Consider the following 21,121-nt stretch of genomic DNA (forward strand, 5'->3'; position numbering starts at 1 on the left):
TACTACATGGCCTGTCAGGCTATATACCCTGGCAGGCTATATACTACAGGGGCTCTAGGCTATACAGTACAGGGGCCGGCTATATACTACATGGGCTGGCAGGCAATACACTATAGGAGTTGCAGGCTATACAGTACAGTGGCTGGCTGGCTATATACTACATGGCCTGGCAGGCTATATAATGCAGGGGCTGGCAGGTTATATACTAGAGGGGCTGGCAGACTATATACTAGAGGGGTTGGCAGGCTATTTACTACAGGGGACTGTCAGGTTATATACTACAGGGGGCAGTCAGGCTATATACTACAGGGGGCAGTCAGGCTACATACTACAGGGGGCTGGTAGGCTATATACGATATGGGGCTTGCTGGCTATATACTGGGGAGGCTGTGACCAAAGCATTTCTTACCCTCGGCTTATACTCGAGTCAATAGGTTTCTCCATTTTTTGTGTTAAAATTAGGGGTCTCTGCTTATACTCAGGTCAGCTTATACTCGAGTATATACGGTATATTGTACCTCAGTTAATAAAAATAGACCACAGAATTATTCCTATGGGGGCACCAAGAAATGACAGTACAACGTAATAAAATAACAAATGCAGATTGATGTGAAGAATCATTTATTGATTAGATGAATAAAAAGGATTATTTTTCTCCTTTTTGCATATTTTTTCTCCTTTTTAATTGCTTGCTCTCTATTCTTCTACTTTCCAAGTCCAAGGCCCCTAGAAAAAAAAAAGATATGTGCAATCAATAATAAATTAAAATGTAATATAATATAATATACACAGCATTAACCTTTTTTGGAGAATAATTTAGTTGTGCCTGAAATGATAAAATAAACACGGTTATAAAGGATTGTGTTCTGCTTTCTAAATCTCTTAAATCTCAGGTTTGGGGTCCCTGAACATGTGCTGATCTCTGGCTTCAAGCAACTGAGCTGTCATCTGTTTTTCTTGTCCACATGTCATCAGTATGTAGTCCCTTGCTGAGCTGTATGTCAGAAAAAAAGCCCCTATAGGTCCACATAAAAAAAAAAAAAAAAAATGATAGCCTGTACGTTTTGACAATACAAATCTGCTCTGGGTGGCGCTTCTTTCATTCTATGCCAGACCGTATGCCCATACAGCAGTGTACCACCACATATGGGGTATCAGTACACTGGGGAGAAATTGGGTATCAAACTTTTTGGAGCTGTTTTTCAGTTAATTCACCTCCATTTTGTTTTAACCCCTATAAAACACCCAAAGGGTTAACAAACTTCTTAAAAGTGCTTTTACTTATGGTAGGTGTGTAGTTTCCATAATTGGGTAATTTATGAGTCTTGCTAATATTTAGGCCTCTCATAATCAATTGTAAGTGGAGCAGGGTTTGGAGATTTTCCAAAAAGTTAGAAAAATGGCTCCCAAATTCTATGCCTCATAACATTCTAGTTAAATACATGGAATGTTAAAAAACAATGGCAACATAAAGAAGACATTTGGGAAATGTAAGTTATGGAATAATTTGCATGCTATGACTATCTGCTTCAAAAGTAGAAAATTTAGAACTTTGAAAATATTGAATTTTTAAAAATCTGGAAGGTATTGGAAGATATCAACCAAATTTTTGATCCAGTCTGAAATAGGCTGAGTCTTGAAGGGATTAAAAAGTAAAAACTGGTTTATTCACCCATTGATAGGACAATCATACATGTGACTTACCAATTTACTTGCCAAATCAATTACCGTGTATACTCGAGTATAAGCCGACCCAAGTATAAGCCGAGACCCCTAATTTTACCACCCAAAACTTGGAAAACCTATTGACTCGAGTATAAGCCGAGGGTGGGAAATGCATTGGTCACAGAACCCCCCCAGTATATAGCCAGCCAGCCCCCTATAATATACAGCCAGCCCCCAGTAGTATACAGCCAGCCCCCAGTAGTATACAGCCAGCCCTCAGTAATATACAGCCTGCCCCCAGTAGTATACAGCCTGCCCCAGCCTGTCCCCAGTAGTATACAGCCTGCCCCAGTAGTAGACAGTGTGCCCCTAGTAGTATACAGCCTGCCCCCAGTAGTATACAGCCTGCCCCCATTAGTATACAGCCTGCCCCAAGTAGTATACAGCCACTCCAGCCTGCCCCCAGTAGTATACAGCCTGCCCCCAGTAGTATACAGTGTGCCCCCAGTAATATACAGCCTGCCCCCAGTAGTATACAGCTTGACCCCAGTAGTATACAGCGTGCCCCCAGTAGTATACAGCCTGCCCAGCCTGCCCCCAGTGTTATACAGCCACCCCAGCCAGCCCCCAGTAGTATACAGCGTGCCCCCAGTAGTATACAGCGTGCCCCCAGTAGTATACAGCCACCCCAGCCTGCCCCCAGTAGCATACAGCGTGCCCCCAGTAGTAAACAGTCGGCCCAGAGTTTTTTTTTTTTAAACTTATATAATCACCCTCCGGTGGCCCCGATGTTAAAGAAGACAGAAGACGGGCGCCGAAGCAAGAAGAGGAGCCGGGAAGCCAGAAGAGAAGCCGCGATGACATCGGGGGAGCAGCGCTGCGCATGGGGGCCACCGGAGGGTGAGTATATACGTTTATTATTTTTTTAATCCATTTTTAATTATTTTTTACTCGTATTGACTCGTGTATAAGCCAAGGGGACGTTTTTCAGCACATTTTTTGTGCTGAAATACTCGGCTTATACACGAGTATATACGGTAATTCAAAAGCCCATGTATTCCGACAATTTCCTGTAATAACATAAAGCTTTTTAATAGTGATACTACAGAGAGATACTGTCAGCTTCTAGACAACATATAAACTTAAAGGGAACCTGTCATCAGAAACTGACCTAATAAACCAATATCAGTATGTTGTCAGAAGTTGAAATGTAAATTGGTTTTATGAAGTCAAGGAGGTGAAAAGTTTAACACTGAAGTCAATCTTTTTCTGCCTTAAAATGCCCCCTTCACTGTAATTAATGGTTCTGCGTTTAAGGGACATCATTGATCAGATCTCCTGAAGTCCGATGTATGATGTCAATCACATGGGAGGAGGTGCTCAGAAGTAGGGAAAGCTTGACTTCAGTGCTAAACTCTCCACCTCCCTGACTTTATACATTTAACTTACATCTAACTTCACAGTTGATTTTGTGGAAGATGCCCCCAAGCTGGGTCATGAAAAAAACATGATCTAGAAGCTGTTCAATGGCTTGACAACATACTGTGGTGGTTTATTAGATCAATTTCTGATGACAGGTTCCCTTTAATATATGGGGTCACATGTATTTTTTATTTGGCTTGGCTTTTTTCATTTTTATTTGTGCCTTCTTTGGCCCATTTGCACGTTTGCAACTTTTTTTGCATCTTTTTGCAACTTATTCTGCATCTTAGACAACCTCCCTTCAAAGTTCCCCATATTGGCTTTTGACAGAGGTAGGAAATGGTTTACAGCTGTTTGTGACTCTTATGAGATTGTTTAAAAATAAGTTGCAAATTTGTTAACGACCTTAACTCCAGATGTTTCAAAAAAGGGAAAACCACTAAGATTCATCAGACCAGCAGAAAAAAAAAGGCGCACAAAGCCAAACCTCAGATACATGTGCCCCATGGTCTTGTTGGATAAATGTCCGGTACCATAAGCAGACCTTTCTTGTGTTTGCAACCCGTTTTTCCGAAGTAAGACAGATCACTTATGGTGCAGGCACCTCACCTACAAGGTAATGGGGCACATTTACTTACCCGGTCCATTCGAGTTCCAGCGGCGGCTTCTCTGACGAGCGTTCGGGTCTTCCGCGGATTCATGAAGGTCCTGCGCCCGATGTCCACCAGGTGGCGCTGCTGCGCCGAGGTCCGCCGAGATGCCCCGGAGTTCATCGTCTTCATCGTGGTGCATGTGAGTATGGCCCGTGTGACCAATTTTTTTAAAAAAATGCAGCGGTTTTTCCGAATCCGTCGGGTTACCGTTCGGCCACGCCCCCCGATTTCCGTTGCGTGCATGCCAGCGCCGATGCGCCACAAACCGATCACGGGCGCCAAAATCCCGGGGCAATTCAGGGAAAATCGGCGCAAATCGGAAATATTCGGGTAACACGTCGGGAAAACGTGAATCGGGCCCTTAGTAAATGACCCCCAATATGTTCAATGTGTAAATGTGACCTTCTGCAAGTATATTATTGTGAGGTTATACCCAATGATGTTGTCAGGAAATAAAAGTGTTTCACTCTTTACATTGTAGTGAAAGTAATAAATAAAAAACAACTAAAAGATACAGAGGAGATTTCACTGAAGCTCGAGAATAAATGTGTAGTGATATGTTCACACTTTTATTATTATTGTGCTGCAGCAGTAGTAAATCTGTGTAAAAGTAATAAGCGCCACATTGTAAATTTGAAGTCTCAACAAAACCATAAAATATTGATAGTGGAAAAATATCACATGGTCCATCGATTCTTCCTTATATTAGCATATGCACTTGAGTATAAGCTGAGGTACCTAATTCTAACACAAAACATAAAAAAACTGGGAAAATCAATTGACAATAGTATAAGCCTAGGGTGGAAAATGCATTGGTCTCAGCCTCCACAGTATATATCCAGCCAGCCCATGCCCCCTAGTACGTAACTATCCTGCCCATGCCCCCTAGTACGTAGCCAGCTTGCCCGTTCCCCCTAGTACATAGCCAGCCTGCCCATGTCCCCCAGTATATAGCCAGCCAGCCTAGGCCCCTTTGTATATAGCCAGCCAGCCCACTGCCTTAAGTGTATAGTCAGACAGCCCACACCCCAGTACATAGCTAGCCAGTCCTCTTCCACCCAAATATATAGCTAGCCTGGCCCTTCCTCCCTAGCATATAGCCAGCCAGCCCATGCCCTCTAGTATATAGCTAGCCAGCCAGACCATGCCCCCCAGTGTATAGCCAGCCTGCATGTGCCCCTTAGTACAAAGCCAGCCTGCATGTGCCCCTTAGTACAAAGCCAGCCTGCCCATGCCCCTTAGTACATAGCCAGCCTGCATGTGCCCCTTAGTACAAAGCCAGCCTGCCCGTGCCCTTTAGTACATAGCCAGCCTGCCTATGACCAGCCGTATAAAGCTAGCCTGCCAATGCCCCCTATTATATAGCCAGCCCTAGCATTTAGCCAGCAAGCTCCCTGCCCCAGTATATAGTCAGTTAGCCCAACCCCCTAGTATGTAGCTTGCCAGTACCCTTCTACCGTCCTATATAGCCCGACCTTGCTTTCTAGTATGTAACTAACTCATGCCCTTCAGTATATAGCTAGGCATCCTGTGCTCTCTAGTACATAGCTAACCAGCCTATGCACCCCAGTATAGAGCCAACCAGCCCCCCCAGCCCATTGCCCATCCGATAAATATAGGTCAAAATATATATCCCCATGCACTGTCGTCACGCACATTGGGGCAGATTTACTTACCCGGTCCATTCGCAATCCAGCAGCGCGCTCTCTGCGGAGGATTCGGGTCTTTCTGCGATTCACTTCTGTGCTGAAGTCTGTCGGAGTTCACTGGAGTTCACCAAGCTATCGTGAGTGCAGGTAAGTGCGTGTCAAGCGACACTTTTTTTAAAAAAATACGGCGGTTTTTCCGAATCCGTCGCGTTTTCTTACGGCCACGCCCCCCCATTTCCAGCACATGTATGCCGGCGCCGACACCACAATCCGATCACGTGCGCCAAAAACCCGGGGCAATTCAGGGAAAATCGGCGCAAAACGGTAAAATTCGGATAACCCGACAGAAAAACACGTTTCGGGCCCTTAGTAAATGACCCCCATTATGTCGTCATGAGCTTGCCAATGTCATTGGGGCCCATTTACTAAGCTCTGTGTGCCAGTTTTCTGCCAGATTTTACACATTCTCTCTTGCACAAGCTGCTTGCACAGGTATTTAAGAAGTGACCACTCCACATTTGTGTTGCATGCAATCCTTTTGTGTCGCGGCTGCACTATTCTTCATGTGACACAAATTTCTGCACTGAAAGGGGAGTTTCGGGGTTCAGTTGAACTGTGCGCCAGATTTAACATGTATAGTCCAATATAATTGTGTCACTTGTCCCATGTTAAAGGTGCATCAAAAAAATTGTTGCACTTTGTCGGGGTTGTGCAGGGAGCACCAGATTCATGAAGAACGTGTGCCACAAATCATAAATCTGGCGCCTTCTGCACACAGCAAAGGCAAACTGCATATAGTGCAGTTTTCACTGTTCTTAGTAAATGTACCCCATTTTGTGTACGCCTCCGGTGGCTTGTGTCATTAAGCGGCTTACTTCATAATGTGTGTGCCGGCATTGCGCAATGACCCGAGCTGAATGAGTTCCAATCTGGACTTTTATAACCCGTTAGATAGACCGCAGTATCGATGTACCTGGTGAAGGAGGGGGCTCACTCCCTCTCCAATTGGCACCCAGTAATCCCATTGTGGGGTACCGTCTTCTCTGCTGGACAGCCGTGGACCGAATGAAGGTCCCCACGTCTGTCCTCAGCATGCGTCTCCTCGATCCAGCCCCAGGCTAAATCAAGCAGTTTGCAAGTGCATAGGCTGACATACATGGTTATTGCAGTGCATTAATATTAACAAGTGATCAGATGATGCAGATCATGCAGCATTACAGTAGAAATAAAAAAAAGTTTAAAAAGGCCTCCAACACACATAAAACAATACATCATTAAAAATGTGGGAAAAAGTAAACTAAAAATATAAGTTATCACCGCGTCCATAAATTCCCAATTTGTAAAAATATAAACACAGTTAAACCCCGTAACAAAAAATTGCAACCGTATGTCGGAATCACCACTTTTTTGCCATTTTGCAACACATAAAAGTTGAATAAAAAGGGATCAAAGGTCACACTGTCCCCAAAATGGTGACAATGAAAGTGTCAGCTCATCCCAGAAAAAAAATACACCTTACACAGCACTGTACACAGCACAAGTATGAAACAGTTATTGGTGTCAGAATATGGCCAAATTATTATTTCTTTTGTATAAACGTTCTCATTTTAAAGAACTCTATTAACACCTAATAATACTTATATCTGAGGGATATAGCAAAGAAACTGATGAATTTAGGTAACAAAGATAATGGGGGTCATTTACTAAGGGCCCGATTCACATTTTCCTGACGATTGTACCTGAATTGCCCCGGGATTTTGGCACACGCAATCAGATTGTGGCGCATCGGCGCCGGCATGCGCGCGACGGAAATCGGGGGGGCTTGGCCGAATGAAAACCCGACGTATTCGGGAAAACCGCCGCATTTAAAAACCGAAAAAGTGTCGCTTGGGAAGCGCTTACCTTCACCTGGTCCAGCTCGGTGCATTCAGATGATTTTCAGCGCAGCAGCACTACCTGGTGGACGGCGGAGGAACTACCTACATAAATCCCGTCCGGACCCGAATCCTGTGCAGAGAACGGGCCGCTGGATCGCAAATGGGCCGGGTAAGTAAATCTGCCCCAATAGGTAAAGTTGTTTTGCATCCCATGAGCTATTGATTTGTGGGGAAAAAAAACCTTTACAGTTATTCTTTAACATGGGGCGTGCAACTAAATTTTATTGGACTTTACATGTAAAATCTGGCGCCGACTGAGCACTACAACATCCCCTTCATTGCAGAAATTTTTTTTGCATGGAGACTAGTGCAGCTAGTGACACATCTGACACAAATGTGGCACTTTTCAAATACCTGTGCAAACAGTTTGCCCTAGAAAGAATGTGCAAAATCTGACAGAAACTGGCCGCACAGTCCTGTAGATTATGTAGCCCTTTGTGTAATGTAGTAAATGTAGCCCCTTTGTGTAGATGTGCTTTCTGAAAATACACTGTTACTGCAAAGGAACCCCCACCAAATGTGGGTGATTCGGGCAGTCACATGGCCGCCCCAATCGCCCACAGTACATTCGAGTCCGGCTCCCCGGCTTTTCTCTGAAAAAGTACCGTCCGATGCACTTTAATCTATGGCAGAGCGAGGGAAAAGTAAGTCCCCAGCGCATGCATGATTTCAACGTACTGCTGCTGGCAATGCAGTGATGTCACACCCTGTGCCACCAGTGACAGTATGCTGACATACTGTGTATATTATAGGGGGAGCCGTATATATATATTTATTGTAGGGGGAGCTGTATATATTTATAGTATTTTATTGTAGGGGGGCTGTATATACTTATTGTAGGGGGCCTGGATACAGTTGGGGGGCTCTATATATTGTAGGGGGGCTGAAAATTGTGGGGAGGGCCCCCTCCAGTTTGTGCCCAGGTGCGTCCACCACCCTTAATCCGGCCATGTTTGTTATAGTGTTTGAAAACCAACCCCACAGTATCACAAAGACTCAACCAGATATACTTGAGCTAAATTTCTTACCATTGCTACATCATTGTTAGCTGCATCATCCTTCATGCAACCAATGTTTTTCTAATGAGAAATAAAGAAAATAAGACTTTTGTTACCTTTGTGTGTTACTAGCAATAGAAGCAACTTAATAATTTGACAGTAATAAATATAGTCTGAAAAAACGATGTCAATGATCTAGATATCCATGGCCCCTCCCCTATCCCAAAACAGGTAACACCCACCTAGGGGACTGCTCAGAGGAATAAAAAGAAGTGACATATAATCCACTTATATGGAAAGATGCTTCAGAATTGGTATATTATGGGGAATAACAGAAATGGCAGGAGAAGTGTCTGGTCCTCTGTGAAAGTTCACAGCATGTATTTACACAGCATGTGGCATTTACAGTCACAATTTATACATACCATGGAATAGAGTATATTTATTAGATCTTGAGAAATTGTAAAGTTTTCTATTTCTAAATTTTTTTTCCAAAACTTTGCATTACATTTTTGATCTTGTGATTCAGGCTTTCAAGTGAAAAAACAACTAACACTTCCCATAGCTTTCTCTCTCCTATTGATTCCATTGGATAAATTGAAGATATGGAGATGGATTTTCATCTTAAAACAAAAGTATTATTATTAAAAGTATGAGTATAATTTAACTGATATTTTTCTATCTAAAATGAGACCACTAAAAAGAACAACGCTTCTTGCAAAAAATAAGCCCTTAACCAGATTTGTCAGCTAAAGAATAAAAAAGTTATGCATATGAAAAGACGGTGATGCTAAAATTAACAACATTTTTGCCAAATTACTTTTTATTCAGTAAAATTGGGAAAAAATTAAAAATTCTATATAAATAAAGTAATCATGGCGCCCCATAGAATAAAAATAATATACTATTTTTATGGTACTGTAAATGGCTCAAAAAAAAAAAAAAAACCTTTTCAAAAATAGATGATTTTCATTTCTTCCATCTCTAAAATCTCACCTATTAGCTATAGATGCCCTAAAATGATGTACCAGAAAAGTGCATCTCATGTGGCAAAAAAATAAGCCCCTATAGGTCCACATTAAAATAAGAAAAAAAAATTATAGCCTTTACCATTTGACAATGCAAATCTGCTCTGGATGGCGCCTCCTTCCATTTTATGCCCGGCCGCGCGCCCATACAGCAGGATACCACCTCATATGGGGGGATCGGTGTACTCGGGAGAAATTGGGTATCAAACTTTGTAGAGCCTTTTTCATTTAATCCATTGCAAATATTTAATTTTCCACCCAAAAATGTTTTGTCAAAAAAATATTACAATTTGTAGACCGCACCTCCATTTTGTTTTAACCCCTATAAAACATGTAAAGGGTTAACTAACTTCTTAAAAGGGCTTGTTCATACATTGAGGGGTCTATCTTCCATAATGGGGTAATTTACGAGTCTCGCTATTATTTAGGCCTCTCACAATCAATTAAAAGTTGAGCAGGTCCATCTAAATACGGGTTTTGGGGATTTAAAAAAAATGTGAAATATGGCCCCAAATTCTGAGCCTCATAACATTCTGGTAAAATATAAGGAATGTTAAAAAACCATGGCAGACATTTGGGAAATGTAAGTTATGAATTTATTTGGGTGCTATGCTCTACTTCAAAAGTAGAGAATTTCGACCTTTGAAAATAAAGAATTTTTCAAAATATTTGCCAAATTTCCATTTTTTCATAACTAAACACAAACGATATAATCAACATTTTGAAAAATAATTTAAAGTGCAATGTGTCACAAGAAAACAATCTCAAAATTGTCTTATATCTTATAGTTCCAAAGCTATAACCACTTATAGTGACAAAGGGCAGATTTGAAAAAATGGGTCCGCGTCCTAGATTCCGAAGTGGTTAATTTCTTCCCTATACATCTCAACATACATTCATATTATTTTACTGGAGCCACCAATAGGGGTAACCCAGGGCAAACAAATTTTTACATGTTTAATTGAGTTGAGCCTATGCTAGACATGAAGCACAGTGGTGGGTGTAGCAGCCTGGTTTATCCTTCAGAGCTATACAGGGGAAATTTATCATTGCATTTGTACCAAGTTTTTGGTGTACAGCACGATAAGAATGAGATTCACTTTTATTTAGCACATATTTATGTAAAGATATCTGGCCATTCTATTTTCAATTAATAAGTGTCTATAAATGGACACATCTGTTTTGTGTGACTATGTCTCTACTCATTTCTGTGATTTTGAATTTTTAAAACTTACCAAGAGCTGCACTACGTCGTTTATAGGTAACGCATTTTGATGTTCCTGGAAAGCAAACGTAGTAAGTTACATGGGAATTTCCCTTAGGCTCTAATAAGTTAAAGGGATTTTCCTATCTTGTGTATTCATGACCAATTCACAGGTGTGCCAAATGTAGAGTTTGATTGACAAAGTATATAAACTTGGTTATTTTCGGTGCACCTATAGACCTGAATGGACAGTCTGCTATACTTGTGTGGTCAGCAAAACAAAAGAGAGGAGGCACCTGAAGTGAATCAAGAACCTTCTGCACTAAACCTTCTAGACTTTCTCCAAGCTTTGCGGTAATTCTTCTTGTAATAAATTTGTCTGGTAAATATGTTACTTATACAAGTGATCTTACAATATTATCATTATCAAATTATAGATATCTTGCAGTTGATCTTATTGTACAGAGGTAAGTAACAGATATACTAACAGGATCAGGATTTTTCACCCATATTCGATTAGTGCCATCTCCAACTGCCACAATACAACCAGCGTCTTCCTAAGAAGAAATAAAGAAAATAAAACTTGTGTTACCTTCTTGTATTACTAACGATAGAAGCAACTTAATAATATGACAACAATAATCAGCCAGTGCTCACCTAGGAATATAGTCTATATAGCTAAAAATGATGTCACTGATCTAGTTTTCCATGGCCCCTCCCCTATCCCAAAACGGGTAACTCCCACCTAGGTGACTGCTCGGAAGAATAAATAGAAGTGACATATAATACACCTATAGGAAAAGATGCTTCAGAATTGGTATATTATGGGGAATAACAGAAATGGCAGGAGAAGTGTCTGGTCCTCTTTGAAAGTTTACAGCATGTATAAGATATTAATAAGTGACTGTAGATGTGGAGGTGCTGTACTTATATGGTATTTGCTATTCCATGAAGATGGATTTTCATCTTAAAACAAAAGTAGACTCTGGGGAAAAGGGAAATTTATCACATTGGGCTTATACGGTCATCTGAAGATTTCATATTATAAAGGCTCATTTGGGGTAAAGCTTCTATAACTGCTTCCAAATATTGTATTAATTATTTAACTGATATTTTTGTCAAAATGATCCATACAGCTGGTGGTGAGAAACATTCATTGGATGAGGAGTGTAATTGGTATCTAGTAATGACACAATAACTGTGCATTATATAGCAGTTCTATAGTATGATGTTAGTGTCATATCTGGAGAAATTAAGCATTGTTGGTTGGATGGTAAGATCATGGGGATACCAAATGTGTATAGGCTATAATAAATATATATATATATATATATATATATATATATATATATATATATATATATATATATATATATATATGTTTTCATACATTTACAAAAAGTAAAACCTCCTGTACAATTTTTTGATTTTGCCATCTTCTTCCACTAATAACTTTTTCATACTTCGGTGTACGGAGCTGTGGGTGGTGTCAATTTTTTGCGACTTTCGATGATGTTTTCACTGCTACCATTTTCAGGATTGTTTATCCTTTTGATCACTTTTCATTGAATCTTTTATATTTTTCAAAATGGCAAAAAAGTGGCATTTTCGACTTTGGGTGCTATTTTCCGTTACAGGGTTAAATACAGTGAAAAGCCGTTGTTATATTATGATAGATATGGCATTTTCAGACGCGGAGATACCTAATGTGTTTATGATTTTTACTGTTTATTTATATTTATATCAGTTCTAGGGAATTTTTTTTATTATTATAATTTTTTTATTAACTTTTTTTTTATTTATAGTATTGCTATCTTTTCGCTTACCCTAGGGTACTTTAACCCTAGGTTGTCTGATCGATTCTACCATATACGGCCATACTACAGTATATCGGGATTTTCCTCCTCATTCATTGCAGTGTGCTGATTGCACATTGTAATGAAAGGGTTAAAACGAGAGCCTCGGTTCTTCAGAAGACCCGAGGCTGTCATGGCGACGGATTGCTGCTCCCTGATGACGTCACGGGGAGCGACGATCTTTGCCTTTGCCGGCGCCGATCGCGGGGATAACATATGCAGCAAAGACTTATCGGCTATGGAGAGGGCACCAGTGGATAGGGCCAGGGCCGGCGCCATGGGTATGCAAAGTGGGCATTCTTTCAAATGAATCTTGAATTTTGTTTCTAGGTGCTATGGTTGCAGAGATATTCAGGTTTAAAGTGAGAATATCAGGTGCCATTTTTAAATATAAAAATCATTCCCGATGGCAGTTTAACAGTTAATATCTCTGTTTTCCTGAAACTTAGAAACACAAATTTAGATTTATATAAAAGAGGAGACTTTCTTCTTTCACAAGAAAAAAGAAGTGAGGTTCTATGTGGCACAGAGCCAGAGATACAGCCCCCTGAAATGTAGCTCCCTCCAGATTCATAGCCATCAGGCTACAGGGAGAATTCGCTGCACACAGGAGCTGCTGCCCCTCACAGATAATGAAAATATTCACTTTATATGTTACTATATTCTAATAAGGAATAATATCAACTAATGTTCATGTTTTTAGCCCTTCTCTATGCAGAACTATCTAAGAACACACTTTCCCTCTTATTGCCTTTTATATCATGATTAGAGATGAGCGAGCACTAAAATGCTCCGGTATTCGTTATTCGAGACAAACTTTTCCCGATGCTCGAGTGCTCGTCTCGGATAACGAGCCCCATTGAAGTCAATGGGAGACTCGAGCATTTTTCAAGGGGACCAAGGATCTGCACAGGGAAGCTTGGCCAAGCACCTGGGAACCTCAGAAAAGGATGGAAACACCACGGAAATGGACAGGAAACAGCAGGGGCAGCATGCATGGATGCCTCTGAGGCTGCTTAATCGCACCATTATGCCAAAAGTATGGGCAACAGCATGGCCATGACAGAGTGACCGAATGAGGCTAGATAGCATCTAAAACATGCAATAATTGACCCTGACACTATAGGGGACTATGCAGAGGCAGCGGCAGCAGCGGCAGGCTAGAGAGTGTCTTGGCAACATACCCCAAATGGACTCAGGCTTAAAACCAATGGGTGGCAGAGAGGAACCAAAGGAGGTGAGCAAGAGGCGCTCAAATAATATCGGTAAGTGATAAAAGTTTGCCAGTATATTTTGTGGATTACACAGCAGGGTGGCGACAAAGTTAACAAGTTTGATGAGGAAGCCATGAAAACAACCCAAAATTCTGCCTGACACAGCTCGTTTGATAAGGGGACCATGTATGGAGGCAGCTATATGGACTACTTTTGGAGGCAGCTATGGCGATGACGTGTGGAGGTAGCAATGGAGACAACGTGTGAAGGCAGCTAAAAAGACGACGTGTGGAGGCTGCTATGGAGACAATTTAATTTGGATAGTGCCTGTATGTGGCAGTCCAAAAAAGTTTTCAAACCAGAGGAGCAGGTAGCTGGTCCTCCAGAAAAATTACATAGATTGAGTGCCTGTATGTGGCAGTCCAAAAAAGTTTTCAAACCAAAGGAGCAGGTAGCTGGTCCTCCAGAAAAATTACATAGATTGAGTGCCTGTATGTGGCAGTCCAAAAAAGTTTTCAAACCAGAGGAGCAGGTAGCTGGTCCTCCAAAAAGATTAAATAAATTGAGTGCCTGTATGTGGCAGTCCAAAAAAGTTTTCAAACCAGAGGAGCAGGTAGCTGGTCCTCCAGAAAAATTACATAGATTGAGTGCCTGTATGTGGCAGTCCAAAAAAGTTTTCAAAGCAGAGGAGCAGGTAGCTGGTCCTCCAAAAAGATTAAATAAATTGAGTGCCTGTATGTGGCAGTCCAAAAAAGTTTTCAAACCAGAGGAGCAGGTAGCTGGTCCTCCAGAAAAATTACATAGATTGAGTGCCTGTATGCGGCACTCCCAAAAATTGTTTAAAACAGAGGACAGGGTAGTTGGCCCTCCAGAAAAATTAAATACATAGAGTACTATAGCCAGAGCCAGTTGGCCCTGGCAAAAAAATAGCCAGTTTCCTCTGCTTTAGTGTCCAAAGAGGAGGAGAAGGAGGACAATGAGGAGGAGGAGTGCATACATTATTCAGGTTCAGCTTCTTTCACCTGGTGGAGAATGGAAATGCGGAGAAATCCAGGCTTTATTCATCTTGATAAGCGTCAGCCTGTTAGCGCTGTCAGTCGACAGGCGTGTATGCTTATCGGTGATGATGCCACCAGCTGCACTGAAAACCCACTCGGACAACACGCTAGCGGCAGGGCAGGCAAGAACCTCCAAGGCGTACACCGCCAGTTCGTGCCACATGTCCAGCTTTGAAAGCCAGTAGTTGTAGGGAGCTGTGTGATCATTTAGGACAATGGTATGGTCAGCTACGTACTCCCTCACCATCTTTGTGTAAAGATCAGCCCTACTCTGCCGAGACTGGGGACAGGTGACAGTGTCTTGCTGGGGTGACATAAAACTCGCAAAGGCCTTGTAAAGCGTAACCCTGCCAGTGCTGGACAAGCTGCCTGGTCGCCTACTCTCCCTCGCTACTTGTCCCGCAGAAGTACGCCCTCTGCCGCTAGCGCTGTCAGAAGGGAAATACTGTTTCAGCTTGTGCACCAGGGCCTGCTGGTATTCATGCATTCTCACACTCCTTTCCTCTCCAGGGATGAGAGTGGAAAGATTTTGCTTGTACCGTGGGTCCAGGAGAGTGAATACCCAGTAATCGGTGCTGGAATAAATTCTTTGAACGCGAGGGTCACGGGATAGGCAGCTTAGCATGACATCTGCCATATGCGCCAGAGTCCCAACGCGCAAGAATTCACTCCCCTCACTGGCCTGACTTTCCATTTCCTTCTCCTCAAACTCCTCCAACTCCTCTTCTTCTGCCCATACACGCTGAACAGTGAAGTACTGAACAATGGTCCCCTCTTCTGTCTCGCCAACATTCTCCTCCTCTTCCTCCTCATTCTCCTCCACCTCCTCCGATATGCGCTGAGAAACAGACCTAAGGGTGCTTTGGCTATCAACAAGGGAATCTTCTTCCCCCGTCTCTTGTGACGCGCGCAAAGCTTCCGACTTCATGCTGACCAGAGAGTTTTTCAACAGGCCAAGCAGCGGGATGGTGAGGCTGATGATGGCGGCAACTACTGACCATCTGTGTTGACTCCTCAAAGTTACTCAGCACCTGACAGATATCAGACATCCACGTCCACTCCTCATTGTAGACTTGAGGAAGCTGACTGACCTGACTACCAGTTCTGGTGGAAGTTGACATCTGGCAGTCTACAATCGCTCTGCGCTGCTGGTAAACTCTGGATAACATGGTTGGTGTTGAATTCCACCTCGTGGGCACGTCGCACAACAGTCGGTGAGCGGGCAGTTGGAGGCGGCGCTGCGCTGCCCTGAGAGTGGCAGCATCTGTGCTGGACTTCCTGAAATGCGCACAGATGCGGCGCACCTTCGTGAGCAAATCAGACAGATTGGGGTATGTCTTGAGGAAACGTGATGCCCTGCCCTCTTGGGCGGTGTGCCTTTTATCGCCTAGGCTCAGCAGTTTGAGCACCGCCTGCTGTCGCTTAGCGATGGCACTGCTGCTGTGCCTAGAGCTACCGGCTGATGGCGCCATGCCCACGGAAGGTAATTCAGAGGAGGAGGTGGAGGAGGGGTGGGAGGAGGAGGAGGCATAGTAGGCCTTTGAGACCTGGACCGAGGTAGGCCCCGCAATCCTCGGCGTCGGCAGTATATGACCAGCCCCAGGGTCAGACTCGGTCCCAGCCTCCACCAAGTTAACCCAATGTGCCGTCAGGGATATATAGTGGCCCTGCCCGGCAGCACTCATCCACGTGTCCGAGGTCAGGTGGACCTTGTCAGAAACGGCGTTGGTCAGGGCACGGAGGATGTTCTCTGACACGTGCTTGTGTAGGGCTGGGACGGCACATCGGGAAAAGTAGTGGCGGCTGGGGACCGAGTACCGAGGGGCGGCCGCCGCCATGAGGTTTCGAAGGGCCTCGGTCTCTACCAGCCTATAGGGCAGCATCTCCAGGCTAAGCAACTTGGAGATGTGGACGTTGAGGGCTTGGGAGTGTGGGTGGGTTGCGCTATACCTCCTTTTGCGCTCCAGCGTCTGGGGTATGGAGAGCTGAACGCTGGTGGATGCTGTGGGGGATCGTGGAGGCGAAGATGGGGTTTTCGCACGGGAGGTGTTTGGGCCGGGATCCTGGGCAGGGGGCTGACTAGCAGATGACACAGGGGAAGGAGCAGTGGTGTGCCCGGCCGGAGGTGAACGGGCTTGGTGCCATTGAGTGGGGTGTTTAGCATTCAGATGCCTGCGCATACTGGTGGTAGTTAAGCTAGTAGTGGTGGAACCCCTGCTGATCCTGGTTTGGCAAAGGTTGCACACCACAGTCCGTCGGTCATCCGGTGTTTCTTTAAAGAACCTCCAGACTTCTGAAAATCTAGCCCTCGCCACGGGAGCTTGACTACGGGCAACATTTGGCGCTGATGCACCAGCTCTGGCCCTGCCTCTCCGTCTGGCCCCACCACTGCCTCTTCCAACCTGTTCTGCTATAGGACTCACCTCCGTCTCAGAAGCACTGTGTTCACCCGGCCTATCAACCCAGCTTGGGTCTGTCACCTCATCATCCTCCGATCCCTCAGTCTGCTCCCCCCTCTGACTTCCTGCCCTGACAACAACTTCACCACTGTCTGACAACCGTGTCTCCTCATCGTCCGACACCTCTTTACACACTTCTTCCACTACGTGAATAATGTCATCATCACCCACAGACTGCGACTGGTGGAAAACCTGGGCATCGGAAAATAGCTCAGCAGCAGCAGGACAAGTGGTTTGTGACTGTGGGAAGGGTCCAGAAAACAGTTCCTCAGAGTATGCCGGTTCAAATGCCAAATTTTGGTGGGAGGGGGCAGACTGGGGGGAAGGAGGCTGAGGTGGAGGAACTGGAGGAGTGCCGATTTCGGTGACATGGGTGGACTGCGTGGAAGACTGACTGGTGGACAAATGGCTAGAAGCATTGTGCGCAATCCACGACATCACCTCTTCGCACTGTTCTGGCCTCAACAGTGCTCTACCACGAGTCCCAGTAACTTGAGACATGATGAACCTAGGGAGTGTACCTCTGCGGCGTTCCCCTGCTCCCCCTTCAGCAGCTGGTGTCTCACCCCGCCCAGGACCACGGCCTCTGACCCCTGCAGTAGTTGGACGCCCACGTCCATGCCCTCGTCCTCTACCCCTAGCCCTCGGGTTAAACATTTTCCAAATTAAAGTGTAAACTTGAAAAAAAAAAAAATTTGTGTTTATTTTTTTTTAGTTTTTTATTTTTTTTTAACAAAACGATGCTATCCTATTGTTATGGCTAGTTTCTAACCTACACTGACAGCACACAACTGGATTTTGTGCTTTGCAAGATGAGTTTGAGCTATAAAATGAAATAAAGGTAAAAAAAAAAAAAATCTGCAGACTCTGCCTAATTCTAATCAAACCCCTAATAAATTGTCCCACTTCGGTGTTTGAGGTGGATATGCGTGTCACTAAGAGCTAAACACAACGGACGCAGGTCTCCCAGTAAATTCCTCACAGTATGGTACTAGCTGCACTACTAGTGCCAGCAAGCCCAGCCACAAGCAAACAAAAAAAAGGAAAATATAACGCTATTGTAGGCCTAAGTAAGCCGTTGGGGTTCTCCTATGGCTATTTTGTAGCCTACAATGAGAGCACACTGCTTTGTAAGATGAGTTTGAGCTATAAAATGAAATACAGCTAAAAAAAAAAAAAAAATCAGCAGACTCTGCCTAATTCTACTCAAACCCCTAATAAATTGTCCCACTTCGGTGTTTGAGGTGGATATGTGTGTTACTAAGAGCTAAACACAACAGTAGCAAGTCCCCCTGCAAATTCCTCACAATATGGTACTAGCTGCACTACTAGTGCCAGCAAGCCCAGCCACAAGCAAATAAAAAAAAAAAGTATAACGTTATTGTAGCCCTAAGAAGGGCTGTTGGGTTCTTGTAGAATCACTCCTGCCTAACACTATTCTAATAGAACACCCTAACGCTTTCCCTGACCAGCAGCAGCTCTCTCCCTAGCGGCATCCAGACAGAGAATGATCCGAGCAGCGCAGGCAGGGGCTAGTCTATTCCAGGGTCACCTGATCTGGCCAGCCAACCACTGCTATCGACGTGTAAGGGTACCACGTCATGCTGGGTGGAGTACAGAGTCTCCTGGCTTGTGATTGGCTCTGTTTCTGGCCGCCAAAAAGCAAAATGGCGGGAGATGCCATTTTCTCGAGCGGGCGAAGTATTCGTCCGAGCAACGAGCAGTTTCGAGTACGCTAATGCTCGAACGAGCATCAAGCTCGGACGAGTATGTTCGCTCATCTCTAATCATGATAGTTTTTTTTTTTTTGCAATGTCGCTATTATATATTAACACCACAACCCAGAACATGTCCATAAAGCTATATGTAACACCAAAAACACACATGTTCTGGAATAAAGCAGATATCTAGTTATTACAGTTTTAGTGATATTATGTATGTGATTTATTTATGTGAACATATCAATATGGGACATTTGTGAACTCTACACATTTTCATCTATTACATTTAGGAGATGTGAATGTAAATATTTTTGGTTTGGAGCACATTTTTTGCCATCAAAGTCAAATTTTAAGTATTTTTTATAAAATGTTTCAGTTTGAATTAAAATTGCATGAAGGCGCCTATGTCTAGAAAATCTTTAATGCAATTTAGAAAATGGGGCAAGTGTCTGCTTTCAGAAAATATGTGGTTTGTTGGGTTTACTTTAATTCCTTTTGCTGTAATTTAAATTTCATTTTTAAAAGTCCGAGCTTGATGCTCGTTCGAGCATTAGCGTACTCGAAACTGCTTGTTGCTCGGACGAGTATTTTGCCAGCTCGAGAAAATGGCATCTCCTGCCGTTTTGATTTTTGGCTGCCAGAAACAGAGCCAATCACAAGCCAGGAGACTCTGCACACCACCCAGCATGACGTGGTACCCTTACACGTCGATAGCAGTGGTTGGCTGGCCTGATCAGGTGACCCTGGAATAGACTAGCCACTGCCCGCGCTGCTCGGATCATTCTCTGTCTGGATGCCGCTAGGGAGAGAGTTGCTGCTAATGTAGGGATAGCGTTAGGGTGTTATATTAGCTTACTGTTAGGCAGGAGTGATTCTACAAGAACCCAACAGTCCTTGTTAGGGCTAGAAGGCTAGAATAGCGTTATATATGTATATATTTTTTTTTGTTTGCTTGTGGCTGGGCTTGCTGGCATTAGTAGTGCAGCTAGTACCATATTGTGAGGAATTTGCAGGGAGACTTGCGAACGTTATATTTAGTTCTTAGTGACACACATATCCATCTCAAACACCTAAGTGGGACAATTTATTAGGGGTTTGATTGAATTAGGCACAATCTGCTGATTTATTTTTTTTACTTTTATTTTTTTTTATAACTCAAAGTCATCAGGCACAGGCACAGCAGTGTGCTGTCAGTGTAGGCTAGAAACTAGCCATATGAGAAGCCAAGAGGCCTTCTTAGGACTACAATAGCGTTATATATTTTATTTTTGGTTGATTTGCTTGTGGCTGGCCTTGCTGGTACTAGTAGTGCAGCTAGTACCATATTGTGAGGAATTTGCAGAGAGACTTGGGAACGTTCTATTTAGCTCTTAGTGACACACATATCCATCTCAAACACCTAAGTGGGACAATTTATTAGGGGTTTGATTGAATTAGGCACAGTCTGCTGATTTTTTTTTTACTTTTATTTTTTTTTATAACTCACAGTCATCAGGCACAGCACAAAATCCAGTTGTGTGATGTCACTGTAGGTTAGAAACTAGCCATAACAATAGGATAGTATCGTTTTGTTAAAAAAAAACACAAAAAAACACAAAAAAACACAAAAAAATCCAAAAAAATGTACAGTTTACACTTTAATTTTGAAAATGTTGAACCTGAGGGCTAGGGGTAGAGGACGAGGGCGTGGACGTGGGCGGCCAACTTCTGCAGGGGTCAGAGGCTGTGGTCCTGGACGGGGTGAGACACCACCTGCTGATGAGGGAGCAGGGGAACGCCGCAGAGCTACACTCCCTAGGTTCATGTCTCAGGTTACTGGGACTCGTGGTAGAGCACTGTTGAGGCCAGAACAGTGCGAACAGGTGATGTCGTGGATTGCGGACAATGTTTCTAGCCATTTGTCCACCAGTCAGTCTTCCACGCAGTCCACCCATGTCACCGAAATCATCACTCCTCCAGCTCCTCCACCTCAGCCTCCTTCCCCCCAGTCTGCCCCCTCCCAGGAAAATTTGGCATTTAAACCGGCTTACTCTGAGGAACTGTTTTCTGGACCCTTCCCACAGTCACAAACCACTTGTCCAGTTGCTGCTGAGCTCTTTTCCGATGCCCAGGTTTTCCACCGGTCGCAGTCTGTGGGTGATGATGACATTGTTGACGTAGTGGAAGAAGTGTGTAAAGAGGTGTCGGACGATGAGGAGACACGGTTGTCAGACAGTGGTGAAGTTGTTGTCAGGGCAGGAAGTCCGAGGGGGGAGCA

The 21,121-nt window shown here is 43.7% G+C and overlaps 1 protein-coding gene across 1 annotated transcript in view; it reads right to left on the reverse strand.

The window, feature by feature from the left end:
• Window positions 1-604: 604 nt before the first annotated feature.
• The window catches only part of LOC140103864 (uncharacterized), a 112,557-nt gene continuing 92,040 nt past the window's right edge, over window positions 605-21,121 (reverse strand). The window contains exons 18-21 of the mRNA XM_072127151.1: window positions 11,045-11,113; window positions 10,588-10,632; window positions 8,355-8,405; window positions 605-726 (exon numbers count right to left, since the gene is read on the reverse strand). Of these exons, the coding sequence (XP_071983252.1) occupies window positions 697-726; window positions 8,355-8,405; window positions 10,588-10,632; window positions 11,045-11,113 (195 nt within the window). The 3' untranslated portion in view covers window positions 605-696. The remainder of the gene's footprint in view (window positions 727-8,354; window positions 8,406-10,587; window positions 10,633-11,044; window positions 11,114-21,121) is intronic.

The sequence above is a fragment of the Engystomops pustulosus genome, chromosome 10 (genome assembly GCF_040894005.1).
Source record: "Engystomops pustulosus chromosome 10, aEngPut4.maternal, whole genome shotgun sequence".
Taxonomy (NCBI): Eukaryota; Metazoa; Chordata; class Amphibia; order Anura; family Leptodactylidae; genus Engystomops; species Engystomops pustulosus.